General features: G+C 40.5%; 1 protein-coding gene across 1 annotated transcript in view; it reads right to left on the bottom strand.

Annotated features, from left to right (window-relative positions):
- Positions 1-18,414, bottom strand: part of LOC139764806 (uncharacterized) — a gene marked incomplete at its 3' end in the record, with an annotated part of 202,539 nt that overhangs the window by 111,941 nt on the left and 72,184 nt on the right. Inside the window, exons 9-10 of the mRNA XM_071691740.1 lie at positions 16,073-16,248; positions 114-247 (exon numbers count right to left, since the gene is read on the bottom strand). Of these exons, the coding sequence (XP_071547841.1) occupies positions 114-247; positions 16,073-16,248 (310 nt within the window). The remainder of the gene's footprint in view (positions 1-113; positions 248-16,072; positions 16,249-18,414) is intronic.

Genomic DNA, 18,414 nt, shown 5'->3' with positions numbered 1-18,414 from the left:
ATCATGCAGTTCCTCGACTGTGTATTTTCACCCGAACAGCAGCCTAAATTCAATAAAATGTTTTTATTTATGACTTTATTTACTTACAAACATATATAATGCAACACACTAACTTTGTAGTAGGATTATAGAAGAAGACTCTCCCATCACCAGTCCACACCACACACCATGGTGTGCCTGACACTGGTTGAGAAGACACTGGACGACTGAGATCCTGTTGACTTTTCTGGTCATCTGTTTCACTATTCTGTTGAATCATTAATGCATCAGTTAAATGGAAGATTTGCATGAAACAGTATATGAATACATATATAAATGTGATATGTACCACAAAAATAACAGTGAAATCTTTTCTTAGAGAGATCATGATACTTTATGATATTTTAGTGTCAGAGGTACATGAAAGGAAAAGAACACGAGGTAAAAAGAAAATAAGTAAAAACCTATGAAGGGTTAAAAACTATGCATATCACCTAACGATAAAGAATGCTACAAATTCAATGACAACAGAAAGTAAGAAGAAATATAAAGAAACAAAGACAGTGGAAAGGATTTAAAGATGAATAAAAAAGGATAATGAAGAAACTATAGCATAAACAGATGGACCAAGTAACTAAAACTACAGTAAATAACATCTCATCTGCCATAAATAATGGGATTTTGCATAGTTGCGTTATAAAGAAAAAACAAGTTTCCTGAACAGGAAAAAATGTGGCATTATCAAAACATTTAACATAATAAATGAATAGGGCACTTTCGTAAGGAGAGAATCAGGAAAGATTTCTTTTTTTTTTGTTGCTTTGTCGCTGTCTCCCGCGTTTGCGAGGTAGCGCAAGGAAACAGACGAAAGAAATGGCCCAACCCACCCCCATACACATGTATATACATACGTCCACACACGCAAATATACATACCTACACAGCTTTCTATGGTTTACCCCAGACGCTTCACATGCCCTGATTCAATCCACTGACAGCACGTCAACCCCGGTACACCACATCAATCCAATCCACTCTATTCCTTGCACCTCCTGCATGTTCAGGCCCCGATCACACAAAATCTTTTTCACTCCATCTTTCCACCTCCAATTTGGTCTCCCACTTCTCCTCATTCCCTCCACCTCCGACACATATATCCTCTTCGTCAATCTTTCCTCACTCATTCTCTCCATGTGCCCAAACCATTTCAAAACACCCTTTTCTGCTCTCTCAACCACGCTCTTTTTATTTCCACACATCTCTCTTACCCTTACGTTACTTACTCGATCAAACCACCTAACACCACACATTGTCCTCAAACATCTCATTTCCAGCACATCCATCCTCCTGCGCACAACTCTATCCATAGCCCACGCCTCGCAACCATACAACATTGTTGGAACCACTATTCCTTCAAACATACCCATTTTTGCTTTCCGAGATAATGTTCTCGACTTCCACACATTCTTCAAGGCTCCCAGGATTTTCGCCCCCTCCCCCACCCTATGATCCACTTCCGCTTCCATAGTTCCATCCGCTGCCAGATCCACTCCCAGATATCTAAAACACTTTACTTCCTCCAGTTTTTCTCCATTCAAACTTACCTCCCAATTGACTTGACCCTCAACCCTACTGTACCTAATAACCTTGCTCTTTTTCACATTTACTCTTAACTTTCTTCTTTCACACACTTTACCAAACTCAGTCACCAGCTTCTGCAGTTTCTCACATGAATCAGCCACCAGCGCTGCATCATCAGCGAACAACAACTGACTCACTTCCCAAGCTCTCTCATCCCCAACAGACTTCATACTTGCCCCTCTTTCCAAAACTCTTGCATTTACCTCCCTAACAACCCCATCCATAAACAAATTAAACAACCATGGAGACATCACACACCCCTGCCGCAAACCTACATTCACTGAGAACCAATCACTTTCCTCTCTTCCTACACGTACACATGCCTTAAATCCTCGATAAAAACTTCTCACTGCTTCTAACAACTTGCCTCCCACACCATATATTCTTAATACCTTCCACCTATCAACTCTATCATATGCCTTCTCCAGATCCATAAATGCTACATACAAATCCATTTGCTTTTCTAAGTATTTCTCACATACATTCTTCAAAGCAAACACCTGATCCACACATCCTCTACCACTTCTGAAACCACACTGCTCTTCCCCAATCTGATGCTCTGTACATGCCTTCACCCTCTCAATCAATACCCTCCCATATAATTAACCAGGAATACAAAGATACAAACTATAAACAATGTTAATGTTATGCTTAGTGTTATGGCCATAATTGCTTAACAAACTTAAACCCCTATAATACCTGTGTAGAGGAGACTCATTTGATGGGTGAGGAAATCAACGGTACAGCATAAACTGCTGAATGAGAAACTAAATGTACATAATACTGAAAACACACCGAAAATGACTAACTGTTTAAAAGCAGTCCCTGGGTATAAAGAGTAGGATTTTACTCAAGCATTTGCTGCGTGTCACAGAAGGTGACTAAAAGGGGCGTGAGTGGTAGCTTAAAACACTTCTGATTTTGTATCTTACTTTCTAATAGATGGAACAGAAGGAGCCATGTAAAAACTGTTCATCCTCCTCAAAGGTTCAGGCTAGGGTATCTGAATAAATACGGATGTATCTAAGTCAAGAAGAAAGGAAAGATGGATAAAATGATTAAGGAAAGGAGTCTGGATGGTCTAAATATGAGTGAAATGAAGTTCAAAGGTGTGGGAGAAGGATAGTTTGGGAATGTCTTTGGAGAAAGATTAGGGAATAGTGTGAGGGTGAGAGATAATAAAGGAAAGGCAATACTGCTGAAGCATGAGTTGTGGGAATATGTGTATGAGCATTAGCAAGTAAGCTCCAGACTGATATGGGTAAAAATGAATGTGGATTACATGAGTTGGCTGATTATTGTGCACACAGTCATAAGAAGAAACATGAAGACTGAAGAGTGTTCTGGGTGCAGCTGAGCAAGTGTCAGCAGTTTTCATGAATGGGACTGAGTATTAGTGATGGGCAACTTAGAAGCTAGAGAGAGCAATGTGGCAGATGAGGGTTTAACAGGGGTATCGGGCATTCAGTAAGGTAAATGGATATGTTGCAGCTTGTGGAGCTTTGTGCTGATAAAGACCTGCTGACTGAGAACGCCTGGTTTATAAAGATGGACATTCATAATTCAAGTGGGATAGTAGAAAAGATGGTACCTGTGCATTACTGGAGTACATACAAATAAACAGACATGCAAAAAAATAGACTCTCAGATGTGAATGTGCTGAGAGGGGCAGCTGGCAGGGTGTCTTATCATGACCTAGTGGAGGTGCAGGTGAATATTCGTTGAGGCTCTGGAAAAGATAAAATGATATGGGTGAGAAGAGGATGGTCAAAGAGAGGGGGCTTTGAAAAGAGACTTGAGAGAAGAAAAATGGGAGATTCAATGTAGAATGGCAAAAGGTAAAGATAAATGAAGGTAAGGGATTGGTTGTGGAATAGGAGGTATTCTGGGAAGCTTTGCTGGTTTGAACAAGACAAATGAGTGGCATGCGGAGGTGGGAGTTTGGCAGGTAAGAAACGGTAGTGAGTGGCGGGATGAGAAGTAAAGAAACTAGTGATACAGAAAAGGGACACGTACAGGTGGTGCTTCCTAAGGAAGTGTGCCAATGATTGAGAGAGGTGCATGAAAAAGCAGCAGGAAATCAAGAGAAAAATGGACATTGAAAAATAAGGCAAATGAGAACTGGGATGAGTAACAATCAACAAATATCATGGAGAATAGGAGGTTTTGGAAGGAAGTTAATAGTGAGATAAAAACAAGAGAACACATGGGAATATCAGTGAATGGGTCAAATGGGGAAGTGGAAACAGGCATCACTGAGGTGAAGAGAGGATGAAGCAAGCACACTGAAGGACTGATGAATGTGTATGACGACAGGTTGGTATGTGAGGTGTTTCAGTCAGGGAGGTATGTTAAGTGGGAGAGTCATGGAAAGTGGTTTGGCGAAGAGGTGAATGCCTTGCTTAAGATGAAGTGTGACATGGTGGCATATCAATATCCATTATTGCCCCATACAAATCTATCTATTTCTCTATTCTTAAAAGCAAATATCTGATCCACACGTCCTCTACCACTTCTGAAACCACAGCGTTCCACACCAATCTAATGATCTGTACATGCCTTTACTCTTTCAATCGTTACCCTCGCATACAACTACCGAATACCTTCAACAAACTTATAACTCCATAGTTGGAACACTCCCCTTTATCCCCCTTGCCTCTTTACAATGGCACTATACATGCAATCGGCCAATCATTGCACCTCATCATGATCCGCACATATGGTGAAAATCTTAAGTTATTAATGAACAACGCAATCATCTTTCAACTACAGTACCATCTACACAAGCTGCCTTGCTACATCTCATCTTACATAAGACTACCTTTTCTCTCTTCAGCATACCACTCTATAACTCACTTCACATCCCACCCCGACCCTATTATCAAACACATTTACCTGTCCTTCATAACACTTACTCCATCTCCACCTGTTACCACTTCTTTTGCCCCCTTTACAGATGTTCCCATCTCTTCTCTTGTTTTTCACACACTATTAACCTCCTTCCAATACATCAATCTATTCCCCTTGAAATTCATTGATACTTGCTCACCCTAACTCACATTTGCCCCCCTGTAGTACCATCCACTCAAGGTGCCTTACCATATTTCATCTTACAAAAAACTTTCTTCACCAAATCACTCTCCACGACTCTCTCACTTTGCATACCACCCTGATCCAAACACCCTACATCTGCCAACTGATCATCAAACATTTAACTGTCCTTCATAATATTCAATCCATCTCCACCTGTTAATACTTCACATTAACAGTCCTTCAAAATGCTCACTCCATCTTCCTATTTTAACACTTCTCCTTTTGACCCCTTTGCTGATCTTCATATCTGTTCTCTTGCTTTTCACTCATTATTAACCTCCTTTCAAAACATCAACTTAAGTCTCCCTGAAATTCATCGATACTCACTCACCCATACTCTCTTTTGCCCACATTTTCAACCCCTGCACCTTCATACTGACCTTCTGCTGCTTTCTCTTATACTTCAACCAATCATTTGCACTTCTCCATGTACATACTGCCCAAAAACCTCTCTTTTCTCTTTCACTAAAAACTTTAGTAATCCCCTTTCTAATCTGCCTATTTCTCACCTTTCACATGCCACATGAATCTCTCACAAATGCCAGCAATGCTCCACCAAATACTCCACATTCCTAAACCACTCCCCTAACTTCCCATCTTTTACCAGTCTACACTCAATCTCTTTAAGTAATTCTTCTCAAAACTCTCCCCTCCATGCTTGCTCACTTTCACCACTCTATTCTCAGTGATATTGCTTTCTCTTTCCCTTAAACTTCTAAAAAATCTTCACCCTTGCCTGCACAAGATAGTGATCAGACATCCCTCTCAGTATATTTACATCAAGAAGTCTCTCTTTTACATGCCCATCAATTAATATGTAATCTAGTAATGCCAGCTGACCATCTTTCTCACTAACATTAAGTAAATTTGCATTCATCACTCTTTTACACCAGGTATTCCCAAACACCAGTACTTTTCAGCACACAACTCCACAAACTGTTCATCATTTCCATTCATCATAATGAATACCCCCTAACCCCTAATCATACCCTCAACAGCCATATAACTTGCTTTCACATTCAAATCACCCATAACTAATATCTGGTTTATTACATCAAAATTACTGACCCATTCATTCAGTTGCTCCCAAAACATAACCCTCTCATGATCTTTCTTCTCATGGTCAGGTGCATAAGCCCTAATAATCATCCATCTTTCACCATTCACTTTTATTGTTAACCACAACAGTCTAGAATTCACTCCCAAAACCCCTGCTTCAGGAGCACTGCTACTTCTTCCTTAGCTCTTGTCCTCTCATGAACCCTTAACTTTAATCCTTAGACATATTCAAACCATTCTTCCCCTTCACCCTTAAGCTTTGTTTCACTTAGAGCCAGAATATCCAAGTTTCTTTCCTCACACATTTTATACCCTACACTGAGCCTCCATGTTAGATGAGTACTCCCCACTTGGCTCCTTCTTCGGTTCTTTTGGAAACTAAAATGCAACCCCGGGAGGGTTTCGAGACCCCCGTTCCCACCCCCTTCATTCGCCCTCTATGACACGCTGGGAATACAGAGGTAAAATTTTTTCCCCTACCCAAGGAATAACAAATATCTTATTTATCTTTATAATTAAGCACTGTTTCTCAAACTAGTGAAATAATGCCAAGAAAAGATGAAAAAGGCCACATCTACTAACATCCATTTTCAAGCTGTCATGTGTAATGCACTGAAAACACACCTCTCTATCCACAATCATGCCTCACAGTCCTTTCTATGGCTTACCCTGGATGCTTCACATGGTCTAGTTCAGTTCACCGACAGCATGTCAACCACTGTATACCACATCATTCCAATTCATTCTATCCAGTGCAAGCCTTTCACACTCCAGTACGTTCAGGCCCCGATTGCTCAAAATCTTTTTCACTCTATCCTTCCTTCTCCAACTTGGTCTTCTCATTCTCCTTCTCCCCTCCACTTCTGGTGTGAGTAAGTGAGCTTGGAAATAAGACTTGTGTGAGGAAGTGCCAGGAGAGATTGAGTGCAGAATGGCAAAAGGTGAGAGCAAGTGACGTAAGGGGAGTGGGGAGGAATGGGATGTATTTAAGGAAGCAGTGATGGCTTGCGCAAAAGATGCTTGTAGCATGAGAAAGTTGGGAGGCGGGCAGATTAGAAAGGGTAGTGAGTGGTGGGATGAGGAAGTAAGATTGTTAGTGAAAGAGAAGAGAGAGGTGCTTGGACAATTTTTGCAGGGAAGTAGTGCAAACGACTGGGAGATGTATAAAAGAAAGAGGCAGAAGGTCAAGAGAAAGGTGCAAGAGGTGAAAAATAGGGCAAATGAGAGTATCATTAAATTTTAGGGAGAATAAAAAGATGTTTTGGAAGGAGGTAAATAAAGTGCATAACACGAGAACAAATGAGAACATCGGTGAAGGGGGCTAATGGGGAGGTAATAACAAGTACTGGTGACGTGAGAAGGAGATGGGGTGAGTATTCTGAAGGTTTGTTGAATGTGTCTGATGACAGAGTGGCAGATATAGGGTGTTTTCTATGAGGTGGCTTGCAAAGTGAGAGAATGGTTTGGTAAACAAACAGAGAAGAGGTAATGAAAGCTTCGCAGAAGATGAAAGCTGGCAAGGCGGCGGATTTGGATGCTATTGCTGTGGAATTTATAAAAAAAGGGGTGACTGTGTTGTTGATTGGTTGGTAAAGATATTCAGTTTATGTAGGGTTCATGATGAAGTGCCTAAGGATTGGCGGATGCATAGTGCCACTGTATAAAGGCAAAGGGGATAAAGGTGAGTGTTCAAATTACAGAGGTACAAGTTTGTTGAGTATTCCTGGAAAATTATATTGGAGGGCATTGATTAAGAGGGCAAAGGCATGTACAGAGCATCAGATTGGGGAAGAGCAGTGTGGTTTCAGAAGTGGTAGAGGATGTGTGGATCAGGTGTTTGCTTTGAAGCATATATGTGAGAAATACTTAGAAAAACATATGCATTTGTATGTAGTATTTATGGATCTGGAGAAGGCATATGATGGGGTTGATAGAGATGCTTTGTGGAAGGTTTTAAGAGTATATGGTGTGAGAGGTAAGTTGCTTGAAGCAGTGAAAAATATTTATCAAGGATGTAAGGGATGTATACGAGGAGAAAGAGAGGAAAGTGGTTGGTTCCCAGTGAATGTCCGTTTGCTGCTAGCAGGGATGTGTGATGTCTCCATGGTTGTTTAATTTGTTTATGGATGGTGTTGTTAGGGAGGTGAAAGCAAGAGTTTAGGAGAGAGGGGCAAGTATAAAGTCTGTTGTGGATGAGAGGGCTTGGGATGTGAGTAAGTTGTTGTTCGCTGATGATACAGTGCTAATGGCTGATTCAGGTGAGAAACTGCAGAAGATGGTGACTGAGTTTGGTAAAGTGTGTGAAAGAAGGCTGAGAGTAAATGTGAATAAGAACAAGGTTATTAGGTATAGTAGGGTTGAGGGACAAGTTAATTGGGAGGTAAGTTTGAATGGAGAAAAATTGGATGAAGTGAAGTGTTTTAAATATCTGGGAGTGGATTTAGCAGTGGATGGAACCATGGAAGTGGAAGCGAGTCACAGGGTGGGGGAGGGGGCGAAGGTACTGGGAGCATTGAAGAATATATGGAAGGCAAGAACGTTATCTTGGAGAGAAAAAATGGGTATGTCTGAAGGAATAGTGGTTCCAACAATGTTAAATGGTTGTGAGGCAAGGGCTACAGATAGGGTTGTGCGGAGGAGGGGGGATGTGTTGGAAATAAGATGTTTGAGGACAAATGTGGTGTGAGGTGGTTTGATCAAGTAAGTAATGAAAGGTAAGAAAGATGTGTGGTAATAAAAAGTGTGGTTGACAGAGCAGAAGAGGGTGTGTTGAAATAGTTTGGTCACATGAAGAGAATGAGAGGAAAGATTGACAAAGGGGATACATATGTGTCAGAGGTAGAGGGAATGAGAAGAAGCAGGAGACCAGATTGGAGGTGGAAGGATGGAGTGAAAAAGGTTTTGAGCAATTGGGGCCTGAACATACAGGGGGGTGAAAGGCATGCAAGGAATAGAGAAAATTGGAACGATGTGGTATACAGGGGTGGATGTGCTGTCAATGGATTGAACCAGGGCATGTGACTCATCTGGGGTAAACCATGGAAAGTTCTGTGGGGCCTGGATGTAGAAAGGTAGCTGTGGTTTCGGTGCATCATACATGAGAGATAGAGACTGAGTGTGAACGAATGTGGCCTTCCTTGTCTTTTTCTAGCACTACCTTGCATGGGGTGTGTATGTGTGTGTGTGTGTTCTATTTTATGTGTGGTGAGGTGGCGATGGGAATGAATGAATGCAGCAATTATGAATATGTTCATGTGTATATATGTATATGTCTGTGTTTGGTTATGTATATGTATTTGTCATATGGAGAGAATGAGTGAGGAAAGATCTACAAAGAGGATAAATGCATCAGAGGTAGAGGGAATGAAGAGAAATGGGAGACCAAATTGGAGGTGGAGGGATGGAGTGAAAAAGATTTTGAGTGATTGGGGCCTGAACATACAGGAGGGTGAAAGGTCTGCAAGGAATAGAGTAAATTAGAACAATGTGGTATACCGGGGTCAATGTGCTGTCAATGGATTGAACCTGGGCATGTGAAGCATCTGGGGTAAACCATGGAAAGTTTTGTGGGGCCTGGATGTAGAAAGACAGCTGTGGTTTCGATGCATCACACACATGACAGCTAGAGACTGAGTGTGAACGAATGTGGCCTTTGTTGTCTTTTCCTAGCGCTACCTCCCACACGTGCACGTGGGGGGTGGGGGGTGCCATTTCATGTGTGATGGGTGGCAATGGGAATGGATGAAGGCAGCAAGTATAAATATGTACATGTGTATATATGTAAATGTCTGTGTATGTATATGTACGTATATGTTGAAATGTATAGGTATGTATATGTGCATGTGTGGGCGTTTATGTATATACATGTGTATGTGGGTGGGTTGGGCCATTCTTTCGTCTGTTTCCTTGTGCCACTTCGCTAATGCAGGAGACAGTGACTAAGTACAATAAATAAATAAATAAATAAATAAATAAATAAATAAAATATCCTGAATTTCTTTATACCAAGTGCAATGTAGTGAGATTGCAGTACTTGCTCAATAAGTAATGTTAATTAAATTTGTAACCCAGCTCCTACAGACTTCTGCTATTTGCACATGGGCATAACTCTGAAAAACTCATGGAAAGTGGGATATGAAAACATTTTTAAAGACACTATATTGCACCTTCTATAAGGTTCCCTGGAAGTTAACTTTTGTTGACCTTAGCTGTTAAGTGTTCCTAGACTCTGCAAGCTAACAATAACACCACAAGTGAGAAGTCATCTTTGATGAAGCTGTACCATTGTCATTGGACAGAAAGGAGAACAGCCTCATCAAGGACCTTTCCATCCCATATGGGGTTACCATACTTTGCCCAGGCTCGGAGAACAGCCTTGAAAATGCAGGAGCCACATAAAAGGGGTGCTAGGATTGCAGTACTAATAAATTTGTTTATGAGGCAGATGATTTTGAATAACAAAGATTACAGTACTAACAAAGCTGTTGATATGGTAGATAATTTTAAACAATCAGGTTACTGTTTTCTGTCCAAAAGCTATTTCTTGTATTTGAAAGTACGTAACATGTCGAATTTAAAAATATTCAAAACAATGAAGCCATAAGCATATGTATGTTTCCAAGACTAAGCAACATTGTTCAGATTATTTGCCTATTGTTTGCAGAGTGAGGTTGTGGTATATCTGAAGGGAATATGGTAAAAGTTGCATTATGAATTATGCATTATGGATTAAGAATGCTTCCCACGTATTCCCTGCGTGTCGTAGAAGGCGACTAAAAGGGGAGGGAGCGGGGGGCTGGAAATCCTCCCCTCTCGTTTTTTTTTTTTTTTTTTAAATTTTCCAAAAGAAGGAACAGAGGGGGCCAGGTGAGGATATTCCAAAAAAGGCCCAGTCCTCTGTTCTTAACGCTACCTCGCTAATGCGGGAAATGGCGAATAGTTTAAAAGAAAAGAAAAAAATAAAATAAACATTTATCTTTTATTATACTTCATCAGTCTCCTACGTTAGCAAGGTAGTGCAAGGAAACAGACGAAAGAATGACCCAACCCAACCCAACCACATACACGTGTACATACATAAACACCCACACATGTGCATGAGCATGTGAGGGCATTTATGTATATACATGTGTATGTGGGTGGGTTGGGCCATTCTTTCATCTGTTTCCTTGCGCTAATGCAGGAGATGGCGATTAAGTATAATACAAAAAAACTTTAATCCTTTCATTACTTACCTCATCAAACAACTTCCCACCACATACTGTCTTCAAACATTTCAATTCTAACACAATCACCCTCCTCCACACTGCCTTACCTATAGCCCATGCCTCGTAACCATATATTATTTTTGGGACTACTATACCTTCAAACATAACTATTTTTGCCCTCTCTGATAACGAACTCTATTTCCATATATTCCTCAGTGCTCCTTGAACTTTTGTCACCTCACCCACCTTATGTCTCATTCCTGCATCCATGGTTCTATTCACTGCATGTCCACTCCCAAGTATCTCAAACACCACTTCCTCCATTTAACCATACACCTCAACCGTGTCCCTTAACCCTGCTAAACTTAATAACCTTGCTTTTATTCACATTTCCTCTCAATTTCCTCTTTTCACACACCATTGCAAACTAATTCACCTTCTGCAGTTCCTCTATCAAACCTGCCACCACTGCAGTATCACCAGCAAACAACAATTGACACTTTCGAGACCCTTTCATTTCCCACACACTGCATACTTGCCCTTCTCTTCAAGCCTCTCGCATTTATCTCACTCACCACCCCATCCATAAACAAATTAAACCATTGTGACATGTTACACCCTTGCCACAGACCAACCTTCAAATGGAACCATTCACTCCCCTCTCTTCCTACTCATACACAAGCCTGAAACCCTTGATGAAAACTTCTCACTACTTCTAGCAGCTTTCCTCCTACATGTCCACCTTAACATATGCTTTCTCCAGATCCATAAAGCTACATAAAAACCCATCAGTTTCTCTAAATATCTCTAACACACATCCTATAAATTTAGCAAATATCTGATCAATACATCATATACCACTTCTGTGACCACACTGCTACTCCCAATCTGGTGTTCTGCTGATACCTTCACCCTCTCAAAAATACCCTCCCATAAAACTTACCAATTATAATAAAAAACTTAGACCTCTGTAGTTTGAACATGCCTTTATACAATGGTGCTATACTTGTTCTGTGCCAATCCACAGAAACCTTACCGAGATCCATACATACACTGAAAATCCTTCCCAACCAATCAAAACACAGTAACCTTGTTTCTTAATAAATTCAACTTCATTACCATCCACTCCAACCACCTTGCCACATTTCATCTTAAAAAAGGCTTTCATCATCTCTTCCCTCTTCACTAAACCACTCTCCATGACTCACTTCACATACCACCCCAACCCAAATACCTTACATCTGCTGCTCCATCACCAAACACATTCAACAATTCTTCAAAATACTCCCTCTCTCTTCTCCTCACTTCATCACTATCTGCTACCACTTCCCCTTTTGCCCTCCCCCCCTTCAGCAATGTTCCTATTTGTTCTCTTGCTTTTCACACATAATTTACCTCCATCTTTTTTTTTTTACTTCCCCTAAACCTTACAGATACACCCTAACTCTTATTTGCCCTCTTTTCAACCCCTGCACCTTCCTCATAACCTCCTGCTGCTTTCCCTTATACATCCCCCAATCATCTGTATTCCTTCCCGGTAATTGATGCCAAAATGCATCTCTTTTCCCTTTCACCAGCAACTTTACTCCTTCATCCCCCCTCACTATCTTTTCTAATCTGTCCACCTCCTACCTTTCACATATCTCGCAGATTCCAGCACTGCTTGCCTAAATACTTCTCATTCCTCCCCCACTCCTCTTGCTTCATAAACTCTCACCTTCTGCCATTCTAGACTCAATCTCTCCTGGTATTTCTTCATATTTGTTCATTTATTTATTTTGCTTTGTCGCTGTCTCCTGCGTTTGTGGGCGACTAGAGGGGACGGGGGCGGGTGGCCAGAAATCCTCCCCTCCTTGTATTTTAACTTTCTAAAATGGGGTATTTCTTCCTAAAAGTCTCTTTTCCAAGCTCACTTTATCTAACCACTCTCTTCTCAATGACATTATGTCCTCATTTCCAAAAAACCCAACAAATCTTCACCCTTGCCTCCACAATACAGTGATCAGATATCCCACCAGCTGCTCCTCTCAGCACATTTCCATACAAAAGTCTCTCTTTTACACACCTATCAATTTTTGTTTTGTTTTTGTGTGTGTGATTATGATATTTTACATGCCAAGAAATAAGAGTTCTTAAATTTTCAGCATGCAATTATATCCCAATAGCCTGAATAAATCACAATGAATATTTCTCCATGCTCGACTACACCTCTGCATTATCAATTATTTCCTTGGTCACAACCATGTCAACACTCTAACCAAAACTCCAAATTTTAGCTGGTTTATGGTGGTGGCACAGGATGCATAAGGCTTGCTTATACAACTCTCACACAATGAGTTCTCTAAGGCATGGTGAGGATGTTACATTGAGTGTGCATTTGCTCAGTAGCAATAAGGAGACTAGTAATCTTGGGATAATCTATTTGTTGCCATACATCTATGGTTTCAGAAGTGGTAGAGGATGTGTGGATCAGGTGTTTGCTTTGAAGAATGTATGTGAGAAATACTTAGAAAAGCAAATGGATTTGTATGTAGCATTTATGGATCTGGAGAAGGCATATGATAGAGTTGATAGAGATGCTCTGTGGAAGGTATTAAGAATATATGGTGTGGGAGGCAAGTTGTTAGAAGCAGTGAAAAGTTTTTATCGAGGATGTAAGGCATGTGTACGTGTAGGAAGAGAGGAAAGTGATTGGTTCTCAATGAATGTAGGTTTGCGGCAGGGGTGTGTGATGTCTCCATCGCTGTTTAATTTGTTTATGGATGGGGTTGTTAGGGAGGTGAATGCAAGAGTTTTGGAAAGAGGGGCAAGTATGAAGTCTGTTGTGGATGAGAGAGCTTGGGAAGTGAGTCAGTTGTTGTTCGCTGATGATACAGCACTGGTGGCTGATTCATGTGAGAAACTGCAAAAGCTGGTGACTGAGTTTGGTAAAGTGTGTGAAAGAAGAAAGTTAAGAGTAAATGTGAAAAAGAGCAAGGTTATTAGGTACAGTAGGGTTGAGGGTCAAGTCAATTGGGAGGTAAGTTTGAATGGAGAAAAACTGGAGGAAGTAAAGTGTTTTAGATATCTGGGAGTGGATTTGGCAGCGGATGGAACCATGGAAGCGGAAGTGGATCATAGGGTGGGGGAGGGGGCGAAAATCCTGGGAGCCTTGAAGAATGTGTGGAAGTCGAGAACATTATCTCGGAAAGCAAAAATGGGTATGTTTGAAGGAATAGTGGTTCCAACAATGTTGTATGGTTGCGAGGCGTGGGCTATGGATAGAGTTGTGCGCAGGAGGATGGATGTGCTGGAAATGAGATGTTTGAGGACAATGTGTGGTGTCAGGTGGTTTGATCGAGTAAGTAACGTAAGGGTAAGAGAGATGTGTGGAAATAAAAAGAGCGTGGTTGAGAGAGCAGAAGAGGGTGTTTTGAAATGGTTTGGGCACATGGAGAGAATGAGTGAGGAAAGATTGACCAAGAGGATATATGTGTCGGAGGTGGAGGGAACGAGGAGAAGTGGGAGACCAAATTGAAGGTGGAAAGATGGAGTGAAAAAGATTTTGTGTGATCGGGGCCTGAACATGCAGGAGGGTGAAAGGAGGGCAAGGAATAGAGTGAATTGGAGCGATGTGGTATACCGGGGTTGACGTGCTGTCAGTGGATTGAATCAGGGCATGTGAAGCGTCTGGGGTAAACCATGGAAAGCTGTGTAGGTATGTATATTTGCGTGTGTGGACGTATGTATATACATGTGTATGGGGGTGGGTTGGGCCATTTCTTTCGTCTGTTTCCTTGTGCTACCTCGCAAAACGGGAGACAGCGACCCAAAAAAAAAAAAAAAAAAAAAAAAAAAAAAAAAAAATCTATGTTAATGAAAAGAATGGTGTGTGTCATAACACTACATAAATGAAGTAGTGAGAGTTGAAGATATGTCAACACCAGGGTGAGTATACCTTGGCACTATTTCAGCAATACACTCTTACCACATTTGCCAAGGAAAAAGTTGAAACCTATTTCACTTGTTTCTCAATTGTTTTCTTATTCTAATGTGATGTTCTTCCACCCTAAGAGAATAACTTTTTCCACTTGCTTGAAATACATCCATTTTTCAGAAAAAAGCCTAGGTTTTTCAAATGCCTTCTCAAGTTTGGTGATTCAAGGAAAGTACTTTCATGTCTTGAACCCAAGTGTTTTGAGTGTATTACCGTACACAGAAAAATTGGGCAACAAATGAAAACAAGGGCATTTAATGGGAATGGAATGGTTTTGAGGAAAAAATAGTACAGAGGTAGATGGGGAAACTTAAAGAAAGGGGATAATTAAGTGACACTGCTGTAAAAGTAGCATCAAAGCCTGAGAAGTTTCACCTGGTTCCAGGCCGCAAGCCAGGTAATGGAAGCGCATAGGAGTGAAATCCTCATGTGCGTGCGTGTGTGTGTGTGACCATGCATATTTGGGTGTGCATGGCTGGGATAAAGGAGTAAATCTACCTACTATATGAACAAATGTCCAACATCTTAAACAATCCAACAATGTCCCCTTGCAAGCATAATTACATGGACATGATTCAATCAGGATCATTAATTACCAGATTCATACATATTCTAGAGTATGAAAACCACTATTTATGTCAAATGACTCAAGTGGTCAACAGGTCTGCACTATCAAAGTTCTAACTAGTAATCATGAGGAATGGTGGCCAAGGGGCACAACCTCATCATCACATCAACAGGATCAGAGGACAGAGCTGACAATCATATGGTTGCTGGGTCTCTGTGAATGAGCTTCAGCCAATTTCAAAGATAACTATGGACACTGAATACGGCGAAGTCCAGGTGGATACACCATTTTGGGAGTTAAATTGTGTTTTAATCTTCCTGTGAACAACAGTTCTTTGTAAAGTTCTCAAGATTCTGTCAAGTGGTAAATATCTAAACAGTCATCAAAGCACAAGAAAGCTTCCTTCCATCAGTCTCTAGTACATTATTAGATATTCAAAGTGTTAATTACAAGTTTACAGCTCTAAAGAGAGAGATAAGCAAGAAAACACACAGATAAAAAAATAATCCCAGGAACGAGGTAATGCTAGAATACTAATGCTTCAACAAACTTTTGAATCATCATTGTCGACTTCCATGGATGTGTTCTTATCATCAGGAGAACCTGGGTCATCTCCATTCACCTTTGCTGAGTTATTCTCCTGTAAAGTTTCTGTCTCTGTGCCTGGAGCCCCAGGACCAGAGTTCACAGATAAACTAATGCCCTGCGCAAGTGCTAATCTTGCAGCTGTAAAGAGAATTAATACAATAATGTATGTTACAAAATCCAGTATTACATATTTACTAATCAAAGATAGGATTATACAAAACTTGAACAATGTGAGATGTACATTACTATGGGTATTCATATAAGCTTGGGCATCTTTCAACATACTTCCTTGTTATGTATTTCCACATCCCATAACTCTCATCCACACTCCAGTATCTTTCAACATTTTCCACACACCATAATTCTCATCCACACTCTAGTACCTCTCAACATTGTTCCTTATAAAGACATTCCACAATGTCTCAATAATTCAAGACAAGTGACAGACACTTAATAACTACAACTGCATTACCTTAGTACCACAGTCTTTTAACTAATATCTTTCTTTCAACTGAACCCTGTCCTAAGTCTGATACGATTCTTAGCACTTTTGCTAATTCTTTAATACCTAGCTGATTTTTGGTAGCATCAGGAACAGCTAAACAATGGCCATACTTGCATGCATCATCTCTAATTGTCAAGTACATTGTACAGAAACCAGAGCCAATCGTCCACAACCAAGTCTAACAGATTCCTCCATGATTTACACTGACTGCCTCATAAACTCTGGTGCAGTCCACTTAAAGCACATTGCCACCAATATACTACATTGCTCTGATTCATTTTAGCCAATGCATGTCCCTCACCTATCCAACGTTCAGGTACCGATACTTTCACAGCCTTCCATTTCCTCCTCAGGTTTCCCCACCATCCTGCTCCTTCCACTTCCAAAAAACACATCTTTGTCAGTCTGCCTCCACTTAACCTCTCTCCATATCTCTAAAATTTCAGCACATTCTAGTTCGATAAGTCAATTAGATACCACTCTATTATAACTACCAAATGTCCATTCTTACATAATTAACTTGCCTCACACAATATATCATCTGGCATTTTATTTCCAGCAAATCCATCCTCTTCCTCTCATGTGTTGTAAAGGTTCACTACTTATATCCATACAATGCCATTAAGACTAAAATAATTTAAATATTTTTTTCTTTTATATTGTAGGCTCCAGTCACGAACAAAACCCTAAAATAAAACTGGGACTTAACGTAAATATGAAAAAGGGTTAAAGATGGAGAAATATTAAGAGAAGTGGATACATATATCATAAATTTTGGAGCAAGTGAAAGTCACAGTTATTGGGAGACACATAAGGGGTTACAACCTTCCAAAGCTTTGTAATGTAGGCCATACATAGAAACAGTTGCCCACCCTTGAGTTACCAAAAGCCTCTCAGTAACCATGTATTACAATAGCTTGCCAAGTATTACATGGTCTAGCGAATGGCGGGGCCTCCAAAAGCAAGCAGCTCTAAAGAGCAGGAACCAAAGAAATATCTAAAGGTTAGGGAAAAGTACCAACACAACAGCATAAGGCAAGTGGGTAAAGTATCAAGTACAGATTAGCACAGCTAAAAAGTCAAGACCAACTTGGACTTAACTTATGTATGTGTATATATGTATAAGTCTGTGTGTGTATATATATGTAAATGTTGAGATGTATAGGTATGTATATGTGCGTGTGTGTACGTGTATGTATATACATGTATATGTGGGTGGGTTGGGCCATTCTTTCGTCTGTTTCCTTGCGCTACCTCGCTAACGCGGGAGACAGTGACAAAGCAAAATATAATAAATAATATGTGTATATGAGAGGATGGGTCTGTTTCCTGGCACTACCTTGCTAAAGCGGTAAACAGTGATTATGTATGATAAAAAATCATTCAAAGAATCTTGGTGGAAAAGCAGTTTGTGATGCTGACCGTGGTGCATTCAGGAGTTGCCCTGGATTCAAATCCTGGTTGTGGCAGTTTATTCACATTCAACCCAAATGTTCATCCTTCCCTATGTACTGGATGATAAATTGAGTACATGAAAGTGTTCATCTCCCAATTTGCACCTAAGCTTTCTCATTTGTTCTGTTTCTGTTTAAAAACCATAACTTTTCTTTATTCTTGGAAGCATGTGTTGATGCATCCCATCCCTAAGAGGAGTGACTGTTCTAACTCATCTAACTATTGTCCTGGTGCCTGACATCTATCATTTCCAAGGTTTTTGAATCCCTCAACTCCTGTATCCTCAAACACCTTGAATCTTGCTGTCTTCTTTCAGTTCATCAATATGGCTTCATATTATGGGG

Source organism: Panulirus ornatus, chromosome 4 (genome assembly GCF_036320965.1).
Source record: "Panulirus ornatus isolate Po-2019 chromosome 4, ASM3632096v1, whole genome shotgun sequence".
Lineage (NCBI taxonomy): Eukaryota > Metazoa > Arthropoda > Malacostraca > Decapoda > Palinuridae > Panulirus > Panulirus ornatus.
The sequence above is the reverse complement of the archived record's forward strand: the minus strand, read 5'-3'. Positions and strand labels throughout refer to the sequence as shown.